Source organism: Miscanthus floridulus, chromosome 2, assembly GCF_019320115.1.
Source record: "Miscanthus floridulus cultivar M001 chromosome 2, ASM1932011v1, whole genome shotgun sequence".
In the NCBI taxonomy this organism is placed as follows: domain Eukaryota; kingdom Viridiplantae; phylum Streptophyta; class Magnoliopsida; order Poales; family Poaceae; genus Miscanthus; species Miscanthus floridulus.
Genome location: NC_089581.1, coordinates 40,966,044 through 40,985,903, shown reverse-complemented (window position 1 = coordinate 40,985,903; position 19,860 = coordinate 40,966,044). Strand labels below are relative to the sequence as shown.

Genomic DNA, 19,860 nt, shown 5'->3' with positions numbered 1-19,860 from the left:
CCGTCCACGCCATCCTAGGTACACTCTCTTTTCTCCTTTTTCCTTTCTCGTAGTAGTGTAGCTGTGTGTTGTGTTGTGTTGTGTTGTGTTGTGTTGTGTTGTGTTGTGTTGTGTTGTGTTGTGTTGTGTTGTGTTGTGTTGTGTTGTGTTGTGGTGGTGATGGTGGTGGAGGTGGTGGTGTGGTTGTGGTGGAGTAAATGGAGGTGTTTGTGGAGGTGGAAGTGGTGGTGGGGTTGTGGTGGTAGTGGTGATGGAGGTGGATGTAGAGTTGGAGGTGGAGGAGGTTTTATGGCTTCATAATTAAAGTATATGGTTGTGATGTATGCTTGTGGTGTTAAATGTGTACTTGTGGATGTTTGTGTGGTTGCCGGCCATCGTGCCGATGATTTTTTGTAGGTTTTGGGAACCTCACCGTGCAGGGGAGGTTCTGCCGATTTTTTTTGGAAATGACAGTATTTTCTTGTTTTGTAGAGAAGAGCGGATCCGGAGTAGCCCCGCGCCATGTCGGTCTGCCTGCACAGTGTCGCCTCACCACAGCACCTCCACCCTAGGTATAACCCCTGTACCCGTACCTTGGTCTTAGATCTCGTCACCCAGTTAGGCGTCTCCCGTCCGAAAGAGATACGGTTCCCACAATATCTCTTTTGGATTGTCCACATTTTTTGGACAGCCCGTGGATGCGTAGATGGGTTAGCTTCCATGTTCTGCTCCCGTTCGAGTCAGAGTTTTGGCAGCACCTCCCCGTTGTTCTCCGGATACACACTCTCCTTTGCAGGACGTGTATCGAGAGAACAGCGGGGAGGTGCTGCCGAAATTCCGTCTCAGATAGGAGCGGAGCATGGAAGCTAACCTTATCTACGCATCCTCGGATGGGATTAGGACCTATCCTTCACCTATTAGATGGTAGGAACGCCGTGTAGATGCAATTGCTGGTTTTATTACTCGCTTACATATGTGTATAACAGAGGATGGATAACCATAAGTGGATGTACACGGGCTACGCAAGTAAGAGCCATGAATGGGTTAGGGGGACCGGTCATTTCCTGGAGCATGCATTTGGCAGGGCTGCTAAAGGGTCGAGTTGGATGCCGTGTCCCTACAGCAAATGTAAGAACACAAAAAGAAAACGAAAGAGTCAGGTGGTGAGAGATCTTTACAAGCACGGATTCATTGCAAACTATACCCGCTGGATCTACCATGGTGAAGGTGATCATATTAGAGAGGAGGTGGTGAGACCACGCCTCGAGGAGTATGATGGAGATGCCGGGATGGCAGACATTATGGTAGACTTTCACGATGCATGGTTCGTTGAAGGATTGGAGGAGGAGGAGGATCCAGAGGAAACCGCAAAGGCGTTCTTAGCCATGCTGGATTCGGCACAGAAGCCCCTTCATGAGAAGACAATGGTTTCGCAACTGGATGCCATTTCACGCCTAATAGCGTTGAAGTCGCAATTGAGCCTGAGTCGAGACAGCTTCGATGCCATGTTGACAGTTTTGGGCAAACTGCTTCTGGAGGGTCACATCCTGCTGAAGAACACGTATGAGTCACAGAGACTCCTTCGTGCACTTAAGATGTTGTATGAGCCGATCCATGCTTGTTAGAACAGGTGCGTCCTATTTAGGGGAGACCACGAGAAAGAAATGCACTGTCCAAAGTGCAAAACCTCTAGGTTTGTGGAGGTAGACGATAGTGATGGCAAGAAGAAACAGTCTAAGATCCCCGAGAAGGTCCTACGGTACCTTCCTTTCCTACCGAGGATCCAACGGCTGTACATGACAGAGGAGTCCGCGAAACAAATGACATGGCACAAGAATGGCAAAAGATACAGTCCTGACAAGATGATACACCCATCGGATGGTGATGCATGGAAGCACTTCGATGACATGCATCCTGGCAAAGCTATGGAGGCTCAGAATGTACGTGTAGCGCTGGCAACAGATGGGTTCAATCCGTTTGGAATGATGACGGCCCCGTACACTTGTTGGCCCATTTTCGTGACCCCCCTCAATCTCCCCCTCGACGTCATTTTTGAACCCAGGAACATGTTCTTATCGCTGATAATACCTAGACACCCGGGCAACAATATGGGTGTGTTCATGCAGCCAGTGTGGGATGAATTGCAAGATGCTTGGGAAAAGGGGGTACTAACGTACGACCGAGCTACAAAGAAGAACTTCACAATGCATGTGTGGTACCAGTATTCAATGCATGACTTCCTGGCGTATGGCATATTCAGCGCGTGGTGTGTTCACGGGAAGTTCCTTTGCCCAACATGCAAGGCAGCTGTGATGTTGAAAGGTCCTTGTTTGGTTTTGGTAATTGAGTGACAACTTAGGTGGACTAATTGTGTTTATGTGAGATACATAGGTGATTAGTCCACAGGTACATGTGTGTGAGCAACATATGCCATGGAGGTGAAAATAGCTTAGAGACGTTGCAAAGCTCACACATGTGATGATGAAGGAGCTTAAATGCACATGAGACATGAAATTGAGTCATGTGATCAAGGTGGAGAAGATCAAGACAAGACTTGGCTTGATGGACCGGTTGCAAGCGTGAAGGGCAAGTCGAAGGCTTTGGAGTGATGGACCGCGTGGCGGTGAAGCTTGAGCAAGACTTGGCGCCGATGGACGATGGCAACGGTGAAGAGCAAGTAGAGTCAAGATCGATGAACCAATATGATCATGTGATGATATGAAGTGGATCATATCACTGTTGATCGTGTTGGTGCATGTGTTGCATCGACATTGAAGGAGATGGAATGGAATGCGCAAGGCAAAGGTATAACCTAGGGCATTTCATTTCACCGGTCATAGGTGTGTAGAGAAGTTTATGACCGGGTTTAGGATAGATGGCCGTACTATCAAGAGGGGCAAACTTGTTTGCATATCGGTCATCTAGTGCCACTCGAGTGATCTAACTTTGCATTGTCGCTAGGATCGAGTGGCGTGGCAAGTTGAGTGGCTAACATCCTTTGGGAAATGATTGTGAAAATGCTAACACACTTACACACGGTGGTGTACACTTGGTGGTGTTGGCACATTTACAAAGGAGGTGGTGTTTCAGGGGTGAGATGGGTTTGGGTCCCTCTCTCCCTCCCGCCGAGCTTGCGAGGCGAGATTCGGCGCTTTTGGGAAAATGGAATGTCTATTTTCTATTGCGCCGGATGCAAACTCTTGGTGGTTGGCACATTGGTGCAAGGGTGAAGAAGTTAGAAGTGAAAACGAGCTGATCGCGAAGATACCAGCGTCGGTCAACTGACCGGACGCTGGATCTAAATGCACTGGACGCTGGAAGGCTGCGTCCGGTCAGGCTGACGTACGGTGATGCAGTAGTTGGAGTGTGACCGGACGCTGGCTACGTCCGATCACATTTGACCGGACGCGTCCGGTCATGCTCGGGAGCTTACTAGAAACGACCGGACGCTGGGGGTTCAGCGTCCGGTCAGTTGATGCTGGAGCGTCCGGTCAGGTCAAGTGACCGTTGGAATCGGGACACGTGGTCGTCTGTGGGCGACCGGACGCTGAGGTCCAGCGTCCGGTCAACACGACCGGAGCGTCCGGTCGGCCCGACCGTTGCCCAGTGAAGGGGTAACGGCTAGTTTAGCCCTTGGGGCTATAAATAGAAGTGGCCTTCGGCCATGGCTGGTGCTGAGCATCTTGGGGGACTTTGTGTCCATGCTTGAGAGTGCTTGGAAGCCCTCCATCTCACACATATTTGATAGCGATCATCCGATTGTGTGAGTGAGCGATTCTAGTGCGATTGCATCGTGAGGTTGCATCGAGTGGCACTAGGTGATCGAGTTGCAAGCCGGTGGTGCTTGTTACTCTTGGAGGTTGCCACCTCCTAGACGGTTTGGTGGTGGTCTCCGTCGAAGCGCGCAAGAAGCTTGTGCGGCGCTCCGGAGAAGTGCTTGTGAGGGGCATTGTGCTCGCCCCGCGGGAGCCGCGAAGAGCAACTCTAGTAAAGCGTGTCATTGAGCTACCCTCACTCAAGAGGTAGGTTCTTGCGGCGCCCGACGTGCGGGCTTAGCGGGTGATGCTAATTAGCCGCCGAACCATCAAGTGAGCGGTCGACACAACGGGGACTAGCGTGTTGGCAAACACGTGAACCTCGGGAGAAAAATCATCGTGTCAACCTTATTCTTCCCGTTGGTTTGCATCCCCATTACACAAGCTTGCAATTACTTTTATACATATTAAGCTTGTGTAGTTGCTCTAGTAATTAGATAGCTTGTGTAGCTTGCTAATTACCTTCTTGCTTGTGTAGCATAGAAGTAGCTCCCTTGTGTGGCTAATTTGGTTTTAGTAACCTTGTTAGTCACATTGCTTAGTTTGTGTAACTAAGTATTTGCGCTCTCTAATTAGGCATTGGTTGCCTTGTTATTGAGCATTGCTAGTGAGCTTAGTTAGCTTTGTGCTTTTGCTTACTAGCATGTGTAGGAGCTCCCTTGTCGCTTAAAGTACTAGTGGCATAGGTTTGTGTAACCTTGCTCCTAGAATTGTTTAGGAGAGCTCTAGCTAGCCCGGCACCTTTGTTGCATAATTGTTATCTTTGCAAGGTGCTAGTGAACATATATAGTGGGGTATAGTCTTGGCTAGACCGATAGTTTTAATTCCGCATTTGTATCGGTTAGCCGACGCGATTAAGTTTTAGAAAAGACTATTCACCCCCCCTCTAGTCGCCATCTCGACCCTTCAGATGTTCACCTGGCTGAACAAGGGTGGCAAGTATTCTTTGTTCGACAAACATCGTCAATTCCTGCCTGACAACCATGAATTCAGAAGAGACATCAAGCACTTCACGAAAGGTGTTGAAGTCACCGACCCCATTCCTCAGATTATGGGCGGTGCCGAGGTCCTTGCTGAGATAGAGGCTCTCCAAATTGATGAAGTCAAGGGTGGTTTTATTGGATATGGTACCGAACACATGTGGACTCATATATCGGGCTTGACTAGGCTCCCCTACTTCAAGGACCTTCTTCTTCCACACAACATCGATGTAATGCACACAGAAAAGAATGCCGCCGAGGCACTCTAGGCAACACTCATGGACATAAAGGAAAAGTCAAAGGACAACGTTAAGGCTGGACTGGACGTGGAAAAGATGTGCGATAGATCAAAGCTAGTGATGAAGACCCATGCGCCTGGCAAGAGATGGAAAAGGGGCCCGGCCGATTACATCCTGAAAAGGGGCAATAGGAAGGAAGTACTGCAGTGGATCAAGACGTTAGTGTTCCCTGATGGGTATGCGGCGAATCTGAGTAGGGGAGTGAACTTCAAGACAAGAGACTCCGGTGAGTATATATGGTTGTTTATTGCTTTAGCTTGTGCGGCCATCCTGTAGGTACTAATGAGATCGCTTCTCCTTTGTGCAGGCACAGTCGGCGGGTTCGAACCCGACTCCTCCAGGTGGCCCTTCTCCATAGCACGGGTGGCCGGTTGGCACGGTTGGCCCGACTCCACAGTACACGTGGCCAGGTGGCGTTCCTCCGTCTACGCAGCACGGGTACTCCGGGTGGACAGGCGGCCATCTTCCGCCGCCCGGGTGGATGTTCCAGGGTGGCCCTCCACAGCAAGGGTGGCCTTCGTGGCCAACTGGGAGCTCTTCACACTCTGGGGGCCATGGGGACCAAGGGACGCAGTAGGTACCTCTCATTTTGCTTTTGGACTTGTGATGGTTATGTTGGACTAGTGATGGATTGGCTTCTGTGAGGGTTATGTTGGACTTATGTTGGACTAGTGATGGATTTGTATGGATGTACTTGTGGTTGATGGATGGATTTGTTATGGATGAACTTGTGGATGGATTTGTGTTGAATTGTATGGATGGAATGTGATATATATGTGATATATGTGATATTGTATGGATTTGTGTTGAATATATGTGATATTGCATGGATAGAATGTGAAAAAAACTGAAAAAAAAAACTTCCCCAGATTTACCGAGTGCAAACACTCGGCAAAGCTGGAGAAGTTTTTTCCAGCACAACAGCTTTGCCGAGTGCTGACACGGCACTCGGCAAAGTGACCATAAGTTTGCCGAGTGTCAGCACTCGGCAAAGATTGTTTCAAAAAAAAATTTACTTTGCCGAGTGCCTGTCAGAGCGGCACTCGGCAAATATTATTTTTTTTAAAAAAATTAAAAACTCTTTGCCGAGTGCCTGCCACGTCAGCACTCGGCAAAGAAACCGGCAGATGACGGTGGACGCTAATTTTGCCGAGTGCTAACATGGCACTCGGCAAAGGCTTTGCTGAGTGCCCGACAGGTGGCACTCGGCAACGAATTCTTTGCCGAGTGCGGCACTCGGCAAAGCCTTTACCGAGTATAAAGCGGGCTTTATCGAGTGCGGCCTGCACTCGGCAAAGAACCAGAATCCTGTAGTGATAGTAATTAGATAGCCCTGTTGCAAATTAGCTTATTCTCTTTTGGGCTGAGGTAAAAAAAAACTTAGATGGCTGTTTTGCTTTGCCTCCTCAGTTTTTGACTCTTGGTGTGGTAATACACAGTAGACCATACATTTCTCCTTTCCTTGTAGACGTAGATACAATTTACAAGTTATACTGTTCTCCTTTTGACCGTTTATTATTTTATTCCAGATTGCTGCAATATGCCAAGAAGCTGGCATGCATGCCGTCAGGAAAAACCGGTACGTGATCCTGCCCAAGGACTTTGAGAAGGGCTACCGGACCAATGTAAAGAAGCCCGAGACAGACTTCGACTTCTACAAGTGAAGAAAGCACCAGTGTTGTTAATGTTTTAAAAAATAGGATTTTTTAACTTTTTACCATCCTTACGGATGGCACCTCTCCGTTTGCCAGTTTTATATGTACATCTACAGATTTGCTATCGCAAACAGGGAAACTCGTAAGTTTTTGCCACTTTTGCTCACGTGGCGCCACTCCGGCATGCCAGCGCGGCAGCGGTTCTAACTTGGCACGAGAAAAGACATATTTACCCCTACTGTTTCTCCCTCTACTCGCTGATGTGTGGGCCCACATGTCAGTTTCTTCTTCCACCTTCGGCCATCACCTCGCAGCGAGGGGAGGGGAGGAGCTCGTGCTGAGCCCCGACCATGTCGCGCAGCTGCCTGGGCGCGCGGGGCCTGGGCGCAACGGCCTGAGCACGCGACGGCCTGGGCGACGGCGCCCAGCCAGTTCCGATCCGACCACGCAGTGACGGCGCCCAACCAGTTCCGACCAGACTGCTGAAATCAGTTTTATATGCCCATACCCTTTGCACTTTTGCCTCGCCAATTGCTGAAACATGGATCCTCCGATCCTGGCTGAAAGAAAAAGGAGAAACATGAGTATAGAGTAGAGTAGGGCTTTGGCTTAGCAAATAGCACATCCTGTTCGCTTATGCTGAAACTTGGATTATGCTGATTCTTATGTTGAAATGTTGTGAGAGAAAAATATTATTTTATGACTGAAAAATAGTGCTGAATAAAGTCAAGCAATCGAGTCTTCATCTTAGGTTTTTGATGTATGTACCTGATGGTTGCTGCTTGCTGCTCACGGCTTAGCGTTTGCCGTCGTGGACTCATGGTCCTCGTGGAGTTGCCGCGTGTCCTGTGCTTGATGGCCGCACCCGCGAATACGCAAAGTCTCTCGCGAGTCGCGATTCTAGAAGGCCAAGCGACGTACACGATCAATTCTCCAGTGCAAACTACATGGATGGGCTTCGGTTGGGCTGAGCGTTGGGTGGTCTGCGGCCTACGGGACCACCCTGCAGCTTCGCCCCTGCCAGGCCGCCGAGCGCCCAACCGTCGGGCGCCCAGGCCGCTACGTGACGCAGCCGGGACACTGTACTAGCTGCTCTCCTCCCCTTCTCACGTTGTGTGGTGATGGCGGAAGGTTGAACAAAAACTGATATGTGGGGTCCACATGTCAGCGAGGATAGAGAGAAACAGCAGGCGGTAAATATGTCTTTTCTCGTACCGAGTTAGAACTCCCAGAGGCGCTGTCGCGCTGGCATACCTACGTGGCGTGCCACATCAGCAAAAGTAACAAAAACGTAGGAGTTTTACTGTTTGCGATGACAAATCTATAGTTGCACATACAAAGCTGGCAAACGGAGATGTGTCATCTGTAAGGACGCAAAAAAAGTTAAAAATCCCCCCCAAAAAAATGCATGCGCTCGTTGTCCATATACTAACAAACTGGGACATGCCATGTTGGATGTTAACTGTTAAGCGACAAGGACTACAATTCAAACGGCATCATACCTTGTGCTGTTTGCTAGTGTGACAAATGCACCTAATAACGTAGGTTGCATGGATATGTCAGTTGTGTTAAATTTGTACTAACGATTTTCTTGTAATTGAGTTGAGCCTGCGAGGCTGCGACGCTTTCCTCTCGCAATTTGTTATGCTCACATTGTTCTGTCCAACAACGGACACAAGCCTTTGGCGTGTACGTGCGTGCATTTCAGTATTGATTGGAAACAAATGATGTTTCGGATGTGTCTGGGTAGTCTCTGCTTCCAAAAAAATTGTAATTGTTTTCTGGTAATGATTATTACAGTTGTTTGAGAGGAAAGAATGAACCAATGAATGATGTTGAAGACTATACCGAGGATCAAACTCGAAGATCACGCTAGAATCTCCATTCTGCCTTTTTCAATTGTTCTGAATTTCATGACCATCTCCTCTGACTTTGAAAAAAATAGTACGTGCGTGCGTAAGTTAATGGAGGGGGGGGGGGGGGGGGGGGGGGGTAGGGCTATAGGAGAGAAGTACTTAGCACATGGTGAAAGAACGCAATTATCTGGTTGACCGAAAACAATTTAATTTAAGCCGAAAGAATGAAGGGACACGGAGCACTAGTTTGACGATCATTTGGTCGACCATGCTAGCCCTGAGTGGGAAATCATGGCAAGCACCCACTGGAATCATTGGAGCTCACAGCTCAGGCTCAGCCGAGCAACAAGAATGCTCCGACATATCCGGGTACGGTCTACGGTGTGATCATTGGGAGTTGGGGAACATGTAGTCATGCATGCGGACTACACAAAGCGACACAGTGGAGTTGGTGGCCAGTTTGGTCTCGTCACGCGGGCGCGCGGTGGCGCCTCCAAGCGCGGACGAACTGTGCTGTCCGTGGTCGCAGCACTCTTGCCGGCAGGCGCGGGCAGGACACGTGTTGCGCCCAGCAGATTCGCCAGCGCCTCGCCGCGCTTATCACGGGCCAAAGCAAAAATGGCCCCGCGCCGCGCCCACCGTCGTCCGTCCACACTCCGCGCCAATGTTCCCATCGGGTCATCCGTGCGCGCGCGTGTGCCGTGTTCATCAAACCAAAAGTCTTGGCTATGCTAGGCGATGGCTCCAACTACCCCCTGCAGTGTAGGAGCACGTGCTTTTGTAAGATGCTCCCTTTGGCCTGTTCGCTTTGTTGAAAAACCGAAATAATATTCCGGCTGATTTGTTGTGAGAGAAAAACACTCAGCTGAAAAAGCAAGCCACCAGCAGGCTCCTGGGCCTCCTGATCCTGTGCGAAGATCTCCTCCTCGTACTCATCGATCACCTCGTCGTACTCCGGCTCGCCGACGGGCACGAAGTCTACCAGTTCGTGATCTACATAAAATAATGATGCAAGGTTTAACAATATGACAACAACAATTCTTAACCCAAAAGTACATCTATTAAACTACTAAGTGGGGTCTACCTACTAAAGGCTAAGCTACGTACCAGTCACTACTAACAAGTATGAAACCTAACCTACATTCTTATAGTAACTACAAGTATTGCTACTCCTAATACCGATTTAATCGAGCTACGATAAAACAAGAGTAATAGCTATTTTATTTAACATCCTAGTCTACGGCTACAAAATTTACAGCAAGTACCTAATAACCTAACAAGTCTACTGTAAAATTTTCATGTCTATAGCTATTACAAATTACCCACAAATATTCCTACAAGTATTAATCTATCTAATATTAGTACTCTAGTTTTGAATTTATGATCCAATACTCGCCACAGCTAATTGCATTCTAACTGTACTAACAAGTAGACGGTATTTTTGTGAACCTAACAAAACTAGTCTCACTATTTTTGGACAACTACGCAATTTACTACGATTTATCGAAGTTCAATTCATAACTAAAATAAATAAACATTTCTTATTTACTGGAATTAAGAAAACCGAATTCTACTCCTAGGCCCAACTCGCGCTGGCTCGGCGCACTCCGCCTTCTCGCCCGCGCGCGCTAGCAGACCACAGCGCGGCCCACGCGGGAGCGCGGCCCAGCCGGCCAACGGCCCGCGACGGGGGGAGACCCGCGCGCGATGGCAGATATGCACGGACACCCCCGAACTACTATGTATTCGCAGTGAGCTCTAGGACACTATTTCACCAGTCTACGGTTTTACAGCTGCACCCTCCCCTTTCACATTCTTCACCGCGGCGAAGTCCCCGGCAACCGTGCACGCACTGGCACGACGCCGCGGGCACCGGGCGACAACGCTGGAGCCACCCGAGCCTCCCAGACCTAACTAAGGAGCCTGATGAGTACCTCCATGGCAACGCACGGCGTTAGGAAGCGGTACGGCGAACGGGGGCGTCGTCCCGGATTCCCTCCCCAGGCGGTGAGCTCGGACCCACGGAGGCCCTGGAGGTGACGGTCTGGCAGGAGAAGGCCCGAGTTGAGTTGGCCACGTGCGCACCGACGAGGCGACAGCGCCCGGTGATGGCACGGCCGCGACGGTGGTGGCTAGCCTGCTGTAAAGCTACGGCTAAGGTACGCTGGGTGCTCAGGAGGGTACGGCTAAGCCGAGGGTGCACTGAATTGGCCCAGGGTGCCTTGGTTGTGCGGTTAGCCGACGGCACGCGTCCGTCCGGTCTTATGGACCCAATGGCGCGGCATTAAAAAATTGGAGCACAGGATGGAGCTACAGGCGGCGATGCGGAGTCGGTACGACTGTAGGCTACCTAGCGGAGTTGAAAATGTGCTCAATTTGAAATAAGGCACTGCTGCCACAGTCGAATTTGAAGAAGCCGCCCCGACGGCCATGGAGACAGCGGAGGCAGGGGAGTTCTGGCGTGGCTTGGCTCGGTCCGGCTGCGGTTGTCAATGCAACAAACAAATGCGCGCCACGATGGGGGACAGCGGGACGTGCCCAGACGACTATTCGCGCGGCCACGGCTGCAAGCCGATGATACTTGGCACGACGTCGCGATGGGCAGCGCCAGACAAAAGGGGACAGTGCGATGCGACGTGGAAGGGATGGCGGAGCAGGCTGTCATCCTCCGTGTGAGCAGCCAAGGGAAGTCAATGGAGCCGTACCGGACTTGGCCACTGGCGGCGTGAAGCGCGTGACTCGGTGCGCCTCCGGCCAAGCAGGGCAAGACATGGCGCGGTAGAGCTCGGCCGGTGTCCTGGGCGCAGCGCGTCAGCCGACGAGGTGACCCGCGCGCCAGCGAGGGCAGCAAGCAGCCAAGGCAGTAGCGCAGGGCCTACTCACTTCGCATTCACGGTGGCATGAAGACGTGGCCTGCGCCTCGGCGCGTAGGGCGAGCCAGCCACGGCGGCAGGCGAGCAGCAGCGGTGGTCGTGGAGGCAGACGGCCTTGGCGCGCAGCGCAAGGACCGTGCGCGTGCACCGGCGCGGCAGTGGGATGTGGACAGCGCGGCAGTGCGCTGGCAAGCCAGCAGCGAGCCAGGCCAAGTGGTGACTGCGCCCAGAGCTAAGCCATGTGCCGTGCACGCTTTTTAAAGCAGCTAGAAAATTATTACACGATGCTCCAAACGCCAAACCAGCTGTTCGATGCGCACGAAGGTACTTAGGGCTGCCGATCGAAGTCAAGATATCGTGTCGCTTCCTAAGCCAATCGCCCTACAAATATCGCCAAAGGTGGCTTCGTCGACCCCTTTGTAAACCTACGCGAAACGACGTCACTCCGAACGATTTTGCGTCGAATCCCCATTTCGACCTACGGGATGTACTAGTTAGTTATCCATGTCCTCGACCGCACATGTTTATCGCCATTCGCAAAACATTTTATAGCATTTTTGTTTGACGACAATTCGATTAGAATACTCCGCAATATTATGTGACGTGAAACATAACCTTTGTTTCATGTTTCATATAAATGTTTCAAGGACCGAACATTGCTTTATAAATCATGTTAGACACATATGCACATAACCATGATGCTCATGCGATGTTTTAGCAAAACAGTGCAATGTAACACTGAGGGTGTTACAGGTGGTGGACATCCCGTTTGATGATGAGGCGGATGATACGGCGGAGCCGCCGGTGTTGTCGCGGGAGCTGGCGGTGGTCCGGTCGAAGGCTGGGCCCTTCGGTGACCTGCCGGAGGGTGACTTGGAGTGGCCCTGCCCTGAGGACCCGGCGAAGGCGCGGTTCATCCTCTAGGATTTCCTAGGAGTGTCAGCTCTGGGACATCCTCGGGGAGCAGGGGCACGCCGCGGTGTCTGAACTCGCCAATCTATCCGCAAAGCTTGGAGATGCCTAGGAGCAGGTTAAGTTCGCTCAGCAATTGATTGAGGTTGACCTGCAGCTGGCTACGGAGGTGAGTTTCACAGACTTGTCTTTGACCTCTGAATCTTTTATTGGTTGCCTTAGCATGTTTGTTTTTCGTAGAGACTGAAGGGAACGCCATCCCACAAGTCCCGCTTTCTCCGAATGGAGCACGCCCGGATGGCCGAGCTCGAGCGTTAGCTAGCGTCCGCTCGTCGTGAGTCCTAGGACCGAGAGGCCGAGGCGACCGTGGCACGGGCGGAGAGGCAGCGTGCAGCCAAGCGGGCGACTGCTGCCGAGCAAGGGCTCGAGGCGGCGAAGGCCCGTCAGGCGGAGACAGAGGTGGGGTTGCGGACATCCTTAGCGAACACCGAGGTAGCATTACGAGAGTCCTTGGCAGCCGTTGAGCCAGAGCGGGCCGCTTTGGTGTCAGCACAAAACGCCCTGGAGTCAGAACGGAAGGCCCTAGGGGCGGAGCGGAAGGCCCGGTCGAAGGCGGACCAGGAGGTGCTCGTGCTCCAAGGCCAGGTGATAGGGATGGAGGACGTGAGTGCACGGCTGTGTGAGCAGGTGGCCCGGCAGGCAGAGGATCTCTCCATCCTTGAGAACTTCCGTGTCGGTACGTGCTTTTTCTGTTCTTCGTTGTTGTTGTTTTTCCTTTAGCCTATTTTTGAGCTTGTCGCTCTTCTCTTAGAGCTGGGTGGAAAGGTGAAGACGCTGGAGCGGGACCTAGAGATGATCAAGGCGACCCTCAGCCGAAATACGGAGGAACTGGCCAAGTCCCATGAAGAGCGACGTGCTCTCGAGGGGGATCTTGACCAGATCCGTAATGTTGCCTAGCATGTCATCTCGGACATCTTCGGGTCGACGCCTAGTACTAGCGCGCCCGTGGTCCAGCTGGCGGAGGTCCCGGATGCGGTTCGGGACCTTATCAGGAGCGGGCTGTTCTACGGGGCGTCTGGGGTGCTGACTTCGGTGGCGACGCACCATCCGAACCTAGACTTCGCTGCCATCTGCAACGGGTATGCTGAAGGCTTGAGCATGGAGGACATCTAGTCGATTGGGGAGGGCTTGCTGCCGCACCCAAGGTCGGTGGCGGAGCAAGTCTCTACCCAGTGGGTGATGGACGTCCGCCATGAAGACATGGCCAGAAGCATGCGTGGAGAAGACGCGACCCAGTCTACAGACGGCGTGGAGCCTAGGTCAGAGGTGAACGTCGCTCTGGCCCCGACCGAGCCGAATGTTGTGTCGCCGGGGAGTGAGCAGCCCGCGCCCCCATCGGTCGCTCTGACAGCAGATGCCGTCGGGCCGGTCCAATAGCTTGTAAAATATAAGTAGTTTAGTGAAGGTAGAAGTTTAAGTTTGTGGGGGAGCCCCATGTAAATATTACTGTGTGCTTAATGACTACCGTCGGTTTTGTTTTCTGTGATGGAATTACTCCGTTCGGGGGAGCCTGTTCCCTTTTGTTCCTTAGTTTTCCCTTAGCATAATTTTGTTTTTTATTCTTTCTTTCTTGTACCTACCCATTTGTCCCGTAGGCCACGACCTTGGGAGCCCGGGGCGTGGCCCGCGAGGCTCGGCTGCTCGTAACCTGTAGGGAAAGGCGGGGTGCGATCGGTTGGAATGTTTTTTTAAAGCAAAGCTACATAAAGCAAAACTAAGGAACAAACTATCCTGTTGGTTGGGTAGGAAGGAATTTCACAATAGAAAACAAAACAGGGAGGTAGTCATTAAGCATAATGATAGTAGTGTACCCTAGTGGAACCCCCGAGCGCTCCGAGCCGAAAAGTGTTCGGGTCGGGGTGCTTTTGTAGGAGCATATACTAAGTAAACAATGGTAAGATTAAAGCTTAGGAAAAATGACATAGTTGTTCCAGTAGTTTGGAGGGATGGGCGTTGTTGTCGTCCTTTGGTCGGTACGTGTCCGGTCAGATCACTTTGTCCTTCAGTCGTCCGGATCCTAGCCCGTTACGCCCCCTTTCTTGGTTGCTGCTTCCTTGCCCTTTTCTTCCTTCGACCTGTCGGCCTGCCGTAGAAGATGCTTGAGGAGCTGGCAGTCCTTGTAGAGGTGTCTTATGGGATAGTCATGGTTGGTGCATGGGCTCTCCATGAGCTCATGGAAGTGGCTGGAAGGGCCCTGCTGGGGCTACGTGCCCGCATGATCAGCCGTGGCGACCAACGTGGAGTTGGTCAGTCGGCGACGAATCTTTCTGCTCTTTTTCCCCCTCTGTGTGGAGCGCCCTTCGTCCTGATCCTGGCGCTTGGCCTTGCCCTTGCCTCGGCCTCCGTCAGAGCACGCGGGAGCGGCGTTTGTTGGGGGGTTTTGGACAAAGGTCCACGGTCTCGGGCCATCAGGGCTGGGACTCCGGTCGCTGCTGCATGTGTCTCGGTTCGGTTCAAGCCACGTGAATACAGGCGGTCGGTACGGAGCGGTCGCTGGGTCAAGACGAGGTGTCGGTGCGGCCTCCTGTGCTGCACTCGGCGATTGTAGCGGCAATCGGGTGGAGCGACCCCTCTACCGCGTCCTCGTTCCCCTAGTGGAGAGCGAGGACGTGAGTCGGCGTCGCGATATGGAGCACTCCGCTTGTTGAACGGCGGCAGTCTCCACTAGTGCCTGGAGGTTCTGGTGGATCGCTTGTTCATGAGGGTCATTCGGCTCGGACAGGCCGCGCAGAAGCATTGCCGCGGCGGCGATATTCTGGTTCGCCCGAGCGAAGTGCGGGGGATCGTTCCCCCTGTCCATGGTGTTGTGTTGGACCTATCGGGTGCGCCCCTGGGCGCCGCTCACCGGTCTATGCGCGCGGGGCGCACTGTGGTGTGTCAGGCATGCCGGCGCGGTTGGTGGCTAATGCAGCCACCGTTGTTGCAGTTCCTCCCCGTGCTCAAGTGTGAGCTCGAGGGTCTCTGCGTGAGGGTCCGGAGAGGTGTGAGTCTGTGCGGACTCCGCTTCCGCCGGTGGGTGTCCCGAGGGGTCCGCCATGGCGCACTCCTGGGACGGACGGTGGCTAGGTGCCATGTCACCGATGCTAGAGCCATCACTCTCTTCATTATCATCCATGAGGTCGAGGAAATAGGTGGGAGCATAGCTCGCCATTCCCACGAATTTAGATGCGAGAGGGGGCGATGCAGGCATCCTTTGGAGCCCCCGGGCGTATGCGTCCGCGGAAGACGCGAGGCCGTAGGGGAACCGGTCGTACGGTGGTTGCATTGGGGACAACAGGGTTCCGCCGGGTAATCGACAAAAGATAGAGAATAGTAAGTAAATAACAGCGTGTATATTACTCACAGCGGGGTTTGAGCAGAGAGTTTGCTCAGAAAGAAGCGCAGATGCTGCGTCGTCGAAGTCGTGCGTCCTAGAGTCGATGGAGGGCGCCCCTCCGACGGGTGCCGAAACGTGAGCCTCCTCGCGGAGATGTAGCACGTCGAGCCGGTCGGTGATGAAGTTTAGGCTTTCGAAGAGGAAGGCCTGGGATGGCTCAAAGACGGGTGGAACCCGCATTCCAGTGGGTGAGAGTGCGGGAAACTCCAGCGAGCCAAAGCGAATCGTATCGCCCGAGCCCGCCACGGCGAGGGTGGCGGAAAAGTGGGTCATTTGATGACCAAAAAGCGTTGAACGTACAACGTCTTCCCCACGTACGGCACCAACTTTCGGTGCAGAAAGTGACCAACTAGTGAATATTTATAGTTTTGCCGTACGTTGTGATCGGAGGTGGCCTAGCACTCAATGACATAGGATTTATATTGGTTTAGGCAACGTGTCTTACGTCCAGTTTGGGTCGGTCAGTGACTTTATTCCTGAGCCCAGGTGCTCGAAGTTTGCAGTGGGGTTATAAACGGGAAGGAGAAAGATGGGGTGTACAAGAGGTCCGGTCGGCTCCGGTCAGAAGGGCCAAGAGCGACAGGAGCTACGCTATGAGCTAAGTGTTCAAGCATGTGCTTGGGGTACGAACCCGGTGGTTCTGTGGTTGTGAGCTAGTGAACTTGATCGGTGCTTGCTATCTTCAAGAAGGGCTCTCCCCTCGTTGGAGGAGGCGCGTCCCCTTTTATAGATAAAGGGGATGGCTTTATAAGTAAGAGGGTGAGGGATATGTATGCTACCGAGCCTTGTTGCCCACGCCTACCGATCCTTGTTGCCCACACCGGCGGGTACAAGATAATGGTAGACGCCTACAACACTGTTGATGTCATTGTAGAATGTCAGAGAAGTCGTGCTGCCTTTTCAGGGATGGTGGACGTTGGTACCTGCAAATACTGTTTGATGCCTAGAGGCATGTGCACCCGGTATGGTAAATCCTGGCGCCCATACCGCTATCGATGCCCAGAGGCATGTGGGGGCCTTACCGTATGGGAGTTTTAGCAGCCCCTATAATTCAGATGTCGGCGCCTACAATACTGTTTGTGTCAGGATGGCTGCAGAGTACTGTTCCATGCAGGGTATGGTCCCTGGTATAGTGGTTTTGACTTATGAGCCTTTCCTTGCTTTTCTCCGCACGTCTTCTGGTTCCTACCGAGCGGGCGTCCCCGGTCGAATCGCTCCAGTCGGCTCTGAGTGCGCCGGTCGAAGAAGAGCAGTGAACAGGGTTCCTGTGATCCCCAGTCGGAGACGCGGGGTCATAGTCGGAAGTAGTGTTTTGGGCCAGGCCTTCCGATCGGAGGGGCCGTCCGGAGGCGGCTGGAGTCAAAGCGAACGCTCCGGTCGGAGAGGTGGGCCGAAGTAGCCGATGAGCGGGCGTTATCCCTTTTCGGCCAGACATTCCGGTCGGTGACTGAGCCACCCTTCCGGCCTGTCGCTTTAGACTCTTGGGTTGAGCCTTGACGTGAAAGCCGATCCCCGAGGAACCTCGTGTTTATGTCAAACTGTTGTTGCAAGACGCGTTCGTGTATGAAAATGAGTTCATTTTCAAACTTGCGGCCCACACGTCGGTGGCCCATTATCCAAAAGTACACACACGCCGCTGCTCTACCCTTGTTAGTTAGTGACATGCATTTGAAAACAAAAACTCATCATCGCGTCACGGCCTAATTAACTCAACTATCGGCGACAATCCCACGACGCCGGCGACGGCATCGTCGACGCGGTCCTTGCCGTCGCGGTGCCTGACGACGTAGTGGTCGCCGACGACAGCCGCGGCGTGGGCACCTGCTTGATGGCCACGTTCGGAAGCGGGCTGCGCCGCCGCCGCTCCTGTTCCTTAACCAGCTCCGCGGCCAGCGCGTCCACCTTCTCGGCGTTCGTCCGCTGTGACAACCTCCGCCCCCGGAACAGCACCGACTCCACGTTCCTCTGCGCAAGCATCGCTCCCGCTGCCGCGGATGCGGTGGCCGCGTGGAGCAGCGCCGGCGCCTTGCCGGCCTGGATGCGCACGTAGTTGCATCCACACGCGTACCCGAACGCCATGGCAACTGACTCGTCCACCATGTCCGCGACGCCCTCGGCGGTTACGCGCGCCAGCTCCCGCGGCGACGGAGAACGCGTGGGCATGGGCGTGCTCGACCCGTCGCACACGGACACGGTGGCCGAGGAGGCTCCGGCGCCGATGGAGAGCACGAGGAGGTCTTCGACGCCGGTGGCGAGGGGGAACTCCTGCTTGTTGTGGAGCACGTGCGTGATGGCGGCCGCGGCCGGGTTGCCCATGGCCGCCACTCCCCCGGACGCGGCGGCGATGGCCGTGGCACCGTCGACCGACCTCACGCTCGCGAGCGCGCCGCCCGCGGCGCAGGTGGCGGCGCACACGTCGCGGAGGCGGAAGTCGAAGCTGTCGCTCTCGACGGCGTCGGCGCGTGAGAACACGAAGGGCGCGGCCGTGGCGAGGTCGTAGCACGGCACGAGGAGCGGAGCCACGGTGTCCCTGAGCGTCGCGTCGCCGAACACGCGGCGGAACGACCGGTCGTCGCCAGCCCGCGCGCCGCGGAACAGCTTCGCCCACCGAGGCCCGCGCCGGCCTCCCCAGCAGCCTTTCTTCCCGACGACGCTCCCGGCCACCAACGCGAGCGCCTCGTCGGCCGTGTACCGCGGGCGGCCGTCGGCGCCCCTCAGGAACAGCATCGCCGCGAGCACTCCCCCCGCGCCGGCGCCCGCCGCGAGGTCGAAGAAGTCGGCCACGCGCGCGTCGGGGTCGCCCGTGTGGTCGCGCAGCCCGGCCTCGAGCCTCGCGAGCGCGGCGGCGGCCAGGAGCGCGTCCTCGGCGCCCGCGCCGCCGCAGCCGTCGATCGCCAGCACCCGCACGCGCCCGCCGTCCAGAAGCGCCCGCGCCGGCGTCACGCCGGGGCCGAAGAGGAACTTGCTCTCGAGCAGGGAGAAGATCTCGTAGCTGAGCTTTTCCACGGCGCCCATGGCGGCTTTCGTGGGCGGCGACGCCATTGCCGCGTACGCTTCCATCTCAAGCAGGACAAGCAAGGGCTAGACTAGAGTGGGAACACGAAATAGCTTGGCTGGCAGATTAATCGGAGCTCGAGATAGCTCGTGATGTTTGAGAGTGAGACTGCGACTGCTGCTGCGATCGACGCGTCCTAGTCCATTCTACCTCGCGGCCTTTTATAATGGCGGGAGCTGGCAGGCTATCGCTCCCCTCCCCCCGCACCTCACGACGTGGCCGCGGCGCGCATGCTCTGCCGTCCGTGAAGGGCTGCGCCGGGCAGGACAGCTAGCGTACGGTACGGTACGCGTCCTGGGCGTCAGGAGTCTGGATCGGCGGGTGGCACGGGGCCACGAGACCAGCCGAAGGTGGCAGGAAGCGCCGAAAGCTGTGCTCCGCTGGATCGGATCGCGGTGGGCACCTGGGCATGGGTGTGGCCTCGCTCGCAGCGCGCACGGACGGACGCACCCGACGACGAAGCTTCCGCAGTCCGCGGCGCGCACACGTGGCCCCGACGCCACGCTGTCGGCGCGGGCTCCGGCTGTCATGGAGACGGAGCACCCGGCGAGGCGCGTGCGGCGTGCCGGACTGCCGGCACTCCCTGGCTCCTCCCTGGACTGGATGGCGAGAGAGACAGCGGCGGGCCCGGCCGCGATCGTGCGCATGAGGGCCTTCAACCTTGAGCGGGGTCACGGAGGGCGCGCCCAGGCGTCAGAGCCTCCCTTCCGCTCTCTCATTTCTGGCGTGGCGTCCGTACACACACGCCGCGGTTAATGGAACAATGGGCGGCTGTCCTTGCTGTCGAGCGCACGTCGCGGCGGTCCCGCCGTGCGCTGTCGCTCGATCGCGCGGGCGAAGGAAGAAGGCCGTCAGCGCTGGATCTGGAGCTCACTGTTCACGTGGTTTCGACAGTGAGGAAACCAGTGCATGCAAGTGCAGCTGGGCTTGTAGCCGCGTACCTCATGCGCAGATATGCTCGTACTCGTGTGCATCTTCATTCAGTTCAGTTCGATCTTGC

The 19,860-nt window shown here is 54.5% G+C and overlaps 1 protein-coding gene across 1 annotated transcript; it reads right to left on the bottom strand.

Moving 5' to 3' along the window:
• Positions 1-17,355: 17,355 nt before the first annotated feature.
• On the bottom strand, positions 17,356-19,011 carry LOC136538575 (patatin-like protein 3). Its single transcript, XM_066530523.1, has one exon. It carries the CDS (start codon positions 18,863-18,865, stop codon positions 17,519-17,521), a length of 1,347 nt encoding a protein of 448 aa, XP_066386620.1. The 5' UTR covers positions 18,866-19,011; the 3' UTR covers positions 17,356-17,518.
• Between the last annotated feature and the right edge of the window lie 849 nt (positions 19,012-19,860).

Excerpts from the sequence above, each read along its gene's own strand:
- LOC136538575 (XM_066530523.1), bottom strand. The coding sequence starts at position 18,865 with ATGGAAGCGTACGCGGCAATGGCGTCGCCGCCCACGAAAGCCGCCATG.